Source organism: Nuphar pumila, chromosome 10, assembly GCF_984573655.1.
Source record: "Nuphar pumila chromosome 10, dmNupPumi1.hap1.1, whole genome shotgun sequence".
Classification (NCBI taxonomy): Eukaryota; Viridiplantae; Streptophyta; class Magnoliopsida; order Nymphaeales; family Nymphaeaceae; genus Nuphar; species Nuphar pumila.
In genome coordinates this window covers 5,144,800-5,156,237 of record NC_143258.1, presented here as the reverse complement: position 1 = coordinate 5,156,237, position 11,438 = coordinate 5,144,800, and the positions used below count along the sequence as shown (strand labels likewise).

Here is an 11,438-nt window from a genome sequence, read left to right as displayed (position 1 = left end):
GGCTCGAGCTTGTCCCAACCGAGCTGAGCCCTAGCATAGCCCAAGTCAGCGTTTCACACTACTGCTGCACAAGAGACTGAGCTGGCCCAAGCTTGGTCCAAGCTCAAGAGGCACACAGAGAGTCTTTCTGTCTCCCTTCAATCGAGAAGAACAAGAAAGAGAGAGGGGTAGAAGATAACTCCCTTTTTCTTGCTTACATGGAGGAAGTTGAGTACGAAGGCGAACTCCCACATGGAATGGAGGGACCAAGGCTAGTCCTACAATGACGGGTGTGGACAAGCGAGCACCTCGCATTAGGGGTCCCCCTGAGAAAAGGGAAGAGAGAGAGAGAGAGCAGCCCATGCTATCAAACATCGCCTCACTCTTCCTTCTTCATGTCTCTTTTGTTGCAAGTGAAAAGGCGTTGGTTGGACAGGGTGGGGGAGGACGGGAGGTGTTGGAGGGGCAAAGGCCGACGAAGGGGCAAAGGGCATCAGAGGGGAGAGGGGCGGGGAGGAGGTTTGCAGCCTTGCAGGTGAGAGAGAAAGAGAGAAACGAGGCTCAAGAAGGAGCATCAGGCATGGATGGGGCTTGAAAAGGAGAAGGGGCCGAGAAGGGGTGTGGATAGGGCTCAAGAAGGGGCTCAATTTTTTTATAATTAATATATATTTTATATTATTATATAAAATATAAATACGAGTTGAGCCTTATCGAGCTCATTAGGTCGATCAAGCTTGGCTCGTTTAACCAGCCGAGCCTCGAAGCTTAGTTCAAGCTTTGACTCATTTACAAGATGAGTCGAGCATGAGCCAAGCTTTACCAAGTCGAGCCCAAGCCGGCTGGGTTCATTGTGCATCCCTACTTCCAACAGAGAGGTTTCTTATCTACAAGGGTACATTTCCCACATATAAATACATCAAATATAAAATATAGCTATCATGGTGTTTACCCATGTAGTCGGTGGGGTCCTGTATCAAGCTGAAGGCCCGGGATCGAATCTCGCTGGCGCATGGAGCTATATCATGGTTGGGGCACGTAAAACTGGGTGATCCAGTCCCCAACCCAGAGTTTTACCTCGCAGGGAAGCAGACCCATTAAGTGACCCAATTCTTGGTGAGGGTTTTCTTTCGTAATATATATATATATATATATATATATATATATATAGAGAGAGAGAGAGAGAGAGAGAGTCAATGCCTTCTGTGACTTCTGTGAAAAATTATTTTGCGCATTCAATTTGGTGAAATCTGGAGCATTAACGGCGGTCACGTAAGAGTCAATGCCTTCTGTGAAAAATTACTTTTAGTGGCAGTCGCGCTAATTTAGATGTGAAAAGCCTTTTTAATACGTTTTGGTGCAATCTAGATTGTTTATTTTGTTTCTTACGTAAAATATATTTTTTAAATTCATTCAAATGAAAATTTTGAAAACCTAATTGATTCTAACTGATTATTCGGGACTAACAATTCTTAGATTTGGATTGTGCCAAATTTCCAGTGAGCACACCACCAGAGAGAGAGAGAGAGAGACGAATCAAAGATATCAACATTACGGCAGGTTCAAGGACGTTGAAACCGGCAAACAAAACACACAGGACCCAGACCGGCAAAGAACACAAGCCAAAAAAGCACAAAATACAAATCAGAAACAAGGCGATCAGTCCGGATCCGGGGGAGGCCTTAGCGGCAATTGGCACTGAAGATGAGAGAGAGAGAGAGAGCTTTCCTAGTCAAGGCTTGAGTTGAGACTAACGCAAGTTAGGAAATAGTTGAACATAATTCAAAAGACTTCACATTATATGCAGCATTGCTGCAAGGTGGGCATGCAGCGACCTGCCTGACAACCATCCATCTTGGCATTTCTGGAGATGGGTGCATTGTCCATCTTGAGAAATGTTATGATGGATGGTCAGCAGTAGCTAAGCATGTAGCACCACTGCATAAAAAATGGCCTCGATTCAAATTCAACCAGAGCTTCTAGATCAACACATTTCAAGACAGGTCTAAACTGATATAAGTCGAAATCAAATTGAAACACTTGAAGCTAAGATCATACCTCAGATTGATTTAAATAAATTCAGGAATAAGTTTAATAGGAAACTTTAGATCAGTGAAACAATACAATAAAGTAATTTTCTTTTCCAAAAGTTATTCAAGAAATAGTACATCGAGTTTTATATGTTCCTTTTTATCTCATCAGTTGAGTTCCTTTTACCAATGTTTTGAAATAAATAGATGAAGTGAAAAGGTTTTCTTGTAAAGACTTTTTCCTTTTAATGGCTCGTGGATTACAAACCTAGATCGGCCCACAGATTGGATATAAGTTCAAGGCAACAACGGAAATGGATGAATAGTTTTTCCATCAATTGAGTTAAACACTTCTCAGAGACATAAAACAATAGCGACCAATTAAGATTGTTTCAACAGATAATAACCTACCCTTAACGACAGAAAAACAAAAGAGACTCTTCCATGATCGTTCAAAGAACAAGACCACCTGGAAACCATGGCAGGGATGACTCAGAAAAATGGTGGAAGGATCACCCATCGCCGTGGATATTTTGGTCTTCCGTCTTTTCCGTCAAATATCTGCAAACATATAATGATGATTATCAAAAAAATGAAGATATATGACAATGAAATAAACTATAAACAGAGAACCTAAGAACATATAAACAGCCAGTAACAATCTTGCCTTCTTCAGACGACGATGTTTTGCAAGAGCCCAGTTGCTCATAATCATTGCTGCCACCACAAGAAATATGTAACCTGCGACAGTCTGCGTAGCAATGTTGAACCCAACCCACTGATAGATCTCAGTGGTGTAGTTTGCACAGGTCACAATGTTGAATAAAAACCCTCTTGGGATCTGATAACCTCTACTGCCATCAGGGCTCCTAAGGTTCCTTAACAGTATATGACAGTAGAAGTTTGAGGCCTGGCAGATCAACCCGAATGCAAAGCCAATCTTCATTTGCTGATCACTTACAGTGGTATAGAGGGGATGGTTCACAAAATAAGCTATGTAAGCGCCGAAAGTCCAGTAGTAAGCACAGTTTCTGAACACATTAGAGAGTGGTGAGGTTGCGTGGCTAAACCTATGAACAAAGAATGTCTCCATGATACGCTTGAAGTAATGGAAGCACCAATAGTACATAGCATAGGTCTGAACAGGGTGAATTACGCGCAGTCCCTTGTAACCAAAGTACTCATAAACAGGGGTAAAATAGAAAATGGGATAGATGATGAAAGGGCCTAAGTACTCCCAGAAAAAAAGAGTACTGTATAAGACCTGAGGACCCAAATCCTTAAAGACCACAGTTAGTTTTTCGCCATCACCCTCAAAGTAATCACAGACCTTCTTTTTGGAGTCAAGGACAATGGGCCTCCCCTGTGAGCCAGGTTTCTGGGGGAGTGTGAGACGCTGTCTGGAAGGATAGTACTTTTTAACTGCATTGAAAGAAAGAACGGAATTAGGCCAAAGTTTCAGACCTTGGAAAAGGCTCAAAACTCTTGGCAGACTATAAAATCCCACTTGAATGGTAGCAACACCTGAACAAAGAGCAAATTTAACTGGAAATATGCCTATGCAGATGGGGTCAACACTGGGTAGAAAAAAATAGGAATGTATATATATATATATATATATATATATATATATATATAATCACTGAAAATATGAGAACTAATGTGTGCACCGCGATTTTCATGGATTTTTTGTTCTTTTCTCTTGAATCTAACTGTACAGATGTGATCTGCATGATTGGTTTTATAAGAACCCGCTCTCTTTCAATGAAGTACTTTTTAACTGCATTGAAAGAAAGAATGGAATCAGGCCAAAGTTTCAGACCTTGGAAAAGGTTCAAAACTCTTGGCAGACCATAAAATCCCACTTGAATGGTAGTATGTAACACTTAAACAAAGAGCAAATTTAACTGGAGATATGCCTATGCAGATGGGATCAACACTGGGTAGAAAAACATAGCAAAGTGTATATATATATAATTACTAGAATATGAGAATTAATGTGTGAACTGCGATTTTCATGGATTTTTTGTTCTTTTCTCTTGAATCTAATTGTACAGATGACAACCCGCTCTTGAATTGTTCGATTTTGAGGCATAAACGAGATTTTTTTAAGGCTTTAAAATCAATGGCTCATAATCTTCATAAATATTCAAGCATTCAAAAATCACATTTTTTCATCGAAAATACACGATCCAATGGTTGATTCCTAGCAAATTCACCATGCCAAACACCTCCACATGGTTGGATTTGCAAAAAAAGTGTTGGAAATGCCCATATTTCTAGTTCTCATATTCTAGTGACTATATATATATATATAGAGAGAGAGAGAGAGAGAGAGAGAGATTGGTCATCAGTGTATGAAGCACTCTTAAGGGAAAGAAACTTTAGAAGAATCTAATGTGTACTAAAGTATCCAATCCTTTTATCATGGAAAATGAAAGCACACACTTCAATTTCCAAAGCAAAATATAACAAAAGGCACACTATTTACATCATACATAAGGACCATCAAGGATTGAAAAAATCAACAAATACAAATAACTACTTAGATTACAGGTACCAGATTAAGCATCACAAATATCCATATCAACATAATATAAGGATAACAATCTCTTGGGAACATAAAATGAAGAACTAGGTTTTCCCCATAAAAATATTAGAAAATTCTTGGCAAATTCTGAAAAGGAAAAAAAATCAAAAGAGGGTGAAAATTGGAAAATCTAGGTAGCAAAAAAATAGCATCATAATTAAAAAATAATGAATTATTGCTCTATTTGTATTGTAGCATAATTTTTCAATTTAACTTGAAAGTAGCATAATTTTTCAATTTAACTTGAAAGTAGCACAATTATTCAATTTACGTGTATGTATTACTACATTAAGAAAGGCAAGCCAATATTTGATGATTGCTATTTGGAGCCAAGGCACTAATTATGGAGAATGGAGCATCATGAGCAAAAAAAGAATGACGCCCGCATTATGGACATTAATATACATATTAGCACTGGATTCCTTGGGGCATGGCAAATAAGATAGACTCTCTCTCTCTCTCATGTGGATAAACAACGAACAAGTGCTGTGATAATTGACCAGTCCGACCATTCAACAACACAAGTTTTTCTTTCCAACGATTTAGTTGTGTAATGTTTCCCCAGGTAATTGTTTGGAGGTCATGTAGATTAATAATTCTTACCTTTGCTTACCACATGATTCTTCTCATTCTTCTTTTTTCTTTATATACCTATATTAGCTTTTCATAATGCTGTTACATACACACCCTTTGGAGGTCCTGCTTGTAATTGGATTGGATCCTTATTTTAGGGTCCATGTCTCATATAAGGTCTATTTGGAATATTATGTTGCATTTTGGGTTCGGTTCTTGTATTTTGAGGTTTAGGGCTTGTATCCTTCTATTTGGATCTTAGAACCACTATGGGGTGGTAGCTTGTGTGGGAAGGCTCACCCAAGGCTATAAATAAGGGACATTTTTGTATTTTACTCATTCTTGAATAACAACTCTTGCAAGAGCTTTTCTACTTTAGAGATTTCTCTTTGGGTGGATCCCTACCACTAATTAGGGAAAACCATTGGCTCTTGTGAGTGGGTCCTTCCATTCATAAGAGAATAAACTTTACTCCATCTCTCCATCCTCTACCACGTTCTTCCACTTCTCTCCTCACTACTAGTTTTCCCCAAACCATGCCAAAAATGGCCTAAACTACAAGCCTAACCCAATACTACACCCATCCTAACCTTTTCCCTTTTATTTCCTATTCAAAATTCATCAAAAAACCCTAGTGATTCCTATCAAATGTCCTTTGTGACTTATTATTTTTTTTCCCTTGACAACTCTCACTTCCTAAAACAAGTTGAAAGATATAAAGTATGTGGTTTGCATATCAAGGGTTCAGTAAGGAAGCACCATGTAATGGGTGCTTTATGTTCTAAATATCAATATATTTCATACAGTGTCATAATAATAGGATCAAAGTAGGGTTTGAGACATGTCATGGATCATTCTATTTTTTGAGGCCAGACAAAAATTAGTTTTCATGAATCAACAGCTCTTGGCACAACAGGATTTGAGATTTCCATCAGTACCAACAAAATTCTCCAGCTGTAGAAGTTGGCTTCACAGTGATGAGTAGAATAAAAAAGAATGAACCCCAGCCATACATCAATCACAAAAGTGCATCAAGATGAAATGCTGAAGTTCCCCTAATATCCTTGATACATGTCCAGAGAACCATTTAATTATACAATGCTCTAAAATAAATTACACAGAATAAGTCTAGAAAACAGAAATGCAATTGATCACTATGCTGGAAAATATTGAATCACCAAAAGAATCAAACTGAGAATTTTTTACAACAAGAAAGTATGCTGTCACAGCAAATATCAAGTCTTTTGAAACAAAAAAGAGCCTCTGTATCTCCCTGAATTTTAGCTTTCAAGAGAAGATAATGAGTTTTTTTCATTTTTGTATTCTCTTCCTTAATTTCCTTTAATTTTCCCTATCTTGTTGACTATTTTACCATGTTTCAAATTCCTCTGGATGTTCCTTATATATGAAAATATAGAAAAAGAAAAGAAGATGTTCAAATAAAAAGTTTTGGCCACCACAAATAAAACCATGACTAATTGTTTCATTTGGCATCTTGTCATTTTCCTAGCCAAAGAAAGAAGAAAAGCTTACTGATCTAGAATTCCTTCCCCCAGTTAAGGCTCTACATTGTCAAGAATAAAGGGATAGAGAATATGAAATTTGTAAATGCTTGTACAATTAATCCATGAGATCAATATAATGTATAAAAATATAAAAACTAAACCCCTTTACAGAACTAGAATCAAAGGTTGTTTACTTGAAAAGGCCATAACAAACAAAGTAACACAGAGATGCAATGACATAAAGCATGCATGGCGTGCACACACACACAAATATTTCGCAAAAAATAATAATTTGCTTGTAAAGAGATGAGATCACAAAGCAAACACACACTTCAGCCGACAGAACACACAAAGACTCCCTAGTTCTAGAATACGCCACCTCTGTGATCCAATCAATCTTTGTCAAAAACAAAAAGAGGAAAAGAAAAACTCTCTGATCCACTCAACCTTTCATAGTAAAAAAGCTCTGTGATCCACTCAGACTTCCATAGTCAAACAACAATCAAAGGCTAAGTAGCCTCTCAGCTACAAACTAGAGCTACAGTAAAATAAGCAACACCAACAGCAATTTAACACTACGGTTACAAAATTCAGAACATGACCCGATTCACAATCATCTCCACCACAACCACCACCGTTCAAACAACCACTGTAAAAGAGCATTTGGGTCATATAAAGGTCCGACCGCAATTCACGCCAATTGCAGAACGGAAAAACGGAAGCAAAGCCAAAGAAAACAAAGAGAAATCTTGAACTCACTCCGGTGATGAATTGAAGCTTTCAGATCATCAACCGTTGCCTAGAAATAAAAAACAAAGGCAAATCCAACAAGTTAGAAAGGTACCCAAATCAGAGAGAGAGAGAGAGAGAGAGGCAAATCCAACAAGTTGAAAAGGTACCCAGAGTCTTAGAGAGAGAGAGTTACCGATTCCAAGAGCTCGACTCCACCCTTGATGATTTCTCTACCACTTACAGACACCACACTCACCCTCATCTTCACAGATACAGCAAGAAATGCTGAGAGAGAGAGGGTTTTCAGTATCCACACTCTACAAACACTTACCCACGTTGCTGGGTCGATTTCCAGAGTTGCAATAACACAGGCAAATAAATAAGCAGAGGGAGTTATGATTCTGGTTGGGGCCAGTAGACCTACCAACCATTTGGGTACCTTTCATCCCATTAAGAAAATCCCCACTCGGACCACTTCCCACATTTTCCCCCAATGTTGTCAGGATCGAATCGACTGATTTTGATTCTGAACCGAATCCAGCTGAATCGATCAAATTTTAACAAGAAAATGACATGTATTCAGAAAATATTAATATAATATAAAAAATATTAAAAAATATTTTAATTCATTTTTAAAATTTACTTTTTTTTAGAGACATTTTTAAAAATTTTACTTAAAAGATAAGCCGAATCAGCTCAGTTTCGTATTAATTCTTTGCTGATATTATACGAATCGACACATTCAGGCAGATTCACAACTATACTGACAACGTTGCTTCCGGCAATTGGTCCTCCTTTGGTTCTCAGTCCTTCATTTTGCCATAACATCATGTCCTTTATCATCATCTTGGCTGAGGGATATGTAGCTTCCATGTATCATCAATTGACAAAGCCTGTCTTTCCTCAAAAGTGATATTTTGAAATTAGCACATTTTTGAGGAGAATCTAGAACAAAATATGTGCATACAAAGGATTAATGTTTGCTACCCTCGTGGTTAGAGAACTCACTTGTAAAAAAGAATTTTTTGATACATCTGGCCCTGAATGTGGTCTACATGTTTGGGTTAGTAGAAATAATTGATGGGATCATCATGCCCCAAAGGGGTTTGGCCTAGTGGGATGGGGGCAGGCAGTGTGAGTTCAAATCTTATGGGTGTCATTCCTTGCCTAAGCCTAAGCATGACGACTCTTTAGGGGCAAAGGGGTAAGCTTATAGAGTTTTACTGGCGGTTTTTCTGTTTAAATACAAAATTGTGATGGGATCATTTTTTTTCTTTGATGATGAAGAAACTGGGTCACTTAGTGGGCCTGCCTACCTGCAAGGTGAAATTTTGGGTTGAAGAGATGACCACCTAATCTTACATGACCCAACCGTGATAAAGCATCAACTCCCATGAACCACCCCACCGGCCACATGGGTAACCACTGCAATAATAAGTGATAGGATCATGATATTCCGAAATATATGTAAGATGTAAGATTTTGTTTGGATTGAAAAATCAATAGCATACAATTAGGTCAAAAAATAGTGATCTAAGAGAGTCGATTCATGCTTTTTTGACCATGTTGAACACAACCATGTGATTAGATTGGGTCAAATAGTCTCTTACTATTAGTCTTAACTTTTAACTAGGGATGCACACGAGCCGGACTTGAGCCAAGCTTGGCAAGGACAAGCTAGAGTCGCCAAAAAAAAATGTACAAGCTTGGCTTGAACTCATCCCAAGCCTAAATCGAGCTGAGCCTTAACCGAGTTGAGCCCGAGCCTAGCCTAGGTTAGTGTTTCGCATTGCTAATGCAGAACAGACCGAACTGGCCCAAGCTTGGTCTATGGCTCGGTCCGAGCTAAGCAAGCGAGAGAGTCTTCCCCTCTCTCTCTTCAATCGAGAACAAGAAAGAGAGGGATAGAAGAGAGCACTCTTTTTCTTGCTTACAAGAGGAAGTTGAGTTCGAAGGTGAATTCCCATATGGAGTGGAGGGAGCAGTGTTGGTCCTGCGATGATGGGTGCAAACAAGCGAGTGCCTCACACTGGGGTCCTCTTGATGAAAGGGAAAGAAAGAGAGAAAAGGGAAAAGGGGAAGAGAGATAGAGAGAGAGAGCAACCCATGGCTATCGAGCGTCGTCTCGCTCTCTTCCTTCTTTTTCATGTCTCTTTTATTGGAAGCAAGAAGGCATCGATCGAACAGGGCACACCAGGGCACACCGACGAGGAGGGCGAGGGGCATAAGAGGGGTGAAGGATGACGAAAGGGCAAGGGGCATCAGAGAGGTGAGGGATGAGGAGGGGGTTTATGGGTGAGAGAGAGACATGAGGCTCAAGAAGCAGCATCAGGCATGGATGAGGCTCGAAAAGGAGAGGGGCCCGAGAAGGGAAGGAGCTCGAGAGGGGGTGCAAAATTTTTATAATTAATATATATTTTATATTAATATATAAAATATAAATACGAGTTGAGCCTTATCGAGCCTACCGAGCTTTATCGAGATTGCTAAGCCGATCAAGCTTGGCTCGTTTGTTCGATCGAGCCTCAAGGCTTACTTAAAGCTCGACTCATTTAGGAGATGAGTCGAGCCGGAACAAGAGTTGATTCATACTATTTTGAACATGCTTAACAATATATAATGTCTGATTTGGTCAAAATAACCTCCTCCTATTAGTTCTTACTAGCAAATGCTATCTTTTATATATATATATATATATTGGCTACTAATGAAGGTACTAAACTAATGAGCTAAAAATCATAGGTGCAAGTTGTATCAATTCAATCTAACCACATTGTGGTGTTCAACATGGTTTATTTGCTAAGAATCAAGCCTAGATCATTTTTTTTTTGCCATAGATTTTTAGACCCCTTTAAAAACCTAATTACTTGTCATAATCACATCATTCAAAGCAAGTTTTTTACTAAAAAAAACATGTAGATCACATTTGAGGTAAAAAAAGATATATATTTTTTAAAGAAAAAAGTGATTTTTACTCATTAGTTTTGTACCTTCATCCGTAGCCAATATTTAATCATTAAAAGACACATGTACACAAGTTTCTTGCTTAATCCAAACTTGTAATTGTGTTCATCATTACTTATTTACTTAATACCGTTCCTCTTTCAACTTTTTTTTTCCTTAGAATCAAATTGAGCCTCAGGGTTTTCAATTTGCAATTTAAATTTGTTGGTTTAATTTTGATCAACAACCTTGTTCCATTTTTGGCAATCATGACCCACCAAACTAATGAACCGACTACAGATCATATTGACAACCGTTTTTTATTGGCAATTTTTTGTTTTTCAAAAACTCGTGAGAAATTGAAAAAATTCCATAAGTCTTGCATTTTTTTGGCAAAATCTTGGCAATAAAAAAATAAATTAAAAAATATAAAATTTATTTTTTTATAAAAAATATTAATAAAAATTATTTAAAAATAAAAATACACAATTTTTTGCGATAAATAGCCGTTTAAAATGTAAATATTGTGTTTAAATCACGGTATTTATGTTTTTTTTTCATAAAATCTGGCGATATTTTGAAAATCTAGCGACAAATTGCTGTTTTGAACTTTCAGGCAATTTCTCATGATATTATCGCAAGATTTTTCCTAAATCTCGCTATATTTGTCACACTGCTACAGATAACAATTATCACTACACACGAGTAGTCTTGCTGAGTAATGGTGCTGGATTAGGGCCGTCGATGACTCAGGTATCCGACCCATCAAGGTGTACTGAAACCCGCCCAAATAACTAGCTGCTAGATTCAAGTTTGGTGCAGGTTCTGTTGGGTCAAGAAAATAAAATCCCAAACCTAGATCCGTATAATTTAAATAGCCTATGTTCAACAAAAGTGTATATAAAATACTCAGTTCAATCTGGGTCAATGATGTAGGATACCCGATAAAAATCATAGCCTAAACCCGACCTGCATGTTACTTGGGTTGGATTCGGATTGACCCGAATAATATTCGAGTCTGGAATTTCTTTTGCCTGTACCCTGGTGTTCAGGTTCGGGTTGAATTGAATGCGCGATACAGATCCAACC

The 11,438-nt window shown here is 38.1% G+C and overlaps 1 protein-coding gene across 1 annotated transcript; it reads right to left on the bottom strand.

Annotated features, from left to right (window-relative positions):
• Positions 1-2,324: 2,324 nt before the first annotated feature.
• Positions 2,325-7,766, bottom strand: LOC149823322 (very-long-chain enoyl-CoA reductase-like). The gene is made up of 4 exons (XM_090020021.1): positions 7,600-7,766; positions 7,434-7,473; positions 2,674-3,428; positions 2,325-2,567 (listed from the first exon to the last, which is right to left on the bottom strand). Exons 1-4 carry the CDS (start codon positions 7,666-7,668, stop codon positions 2,499-2,501), a joined length of 933 nt encoding a protein of 310 aa, XP_089876147.1. The 5' UTR covers positions 7,669-7,766; the 3' UTR covers positions 2,325-2,498.
• Positions 7,767-11,438: the final 3,672 nt, after the last annotated feature.

Excerpts from the sequence above, each read along its gene's own strand:
- LOC149823322 (XM_090020021.1), bottom strand. The coding sequence starts at position 7,668 with ATGAGGGTGAGTGTGGTGTCTGTAAGTGGTAGAGAAATCATCAAGGGT. Across the intron at positions 7,474-7,599 it reads GAGTCGAGCTCTTGGAATCG|GCAACGGTTGATGATCTGAA; the intron begins GTAACTCTCTCT and ends TTTTATTTCTAG. Across the intron at positions 3,429-7,433 it reads AGCTTCAATTCATCACCGGA|TTAAAAAGTACTATCCTTCC; the intron begins GTGAGTTCAAGA and ends CTTTCAATGCAG.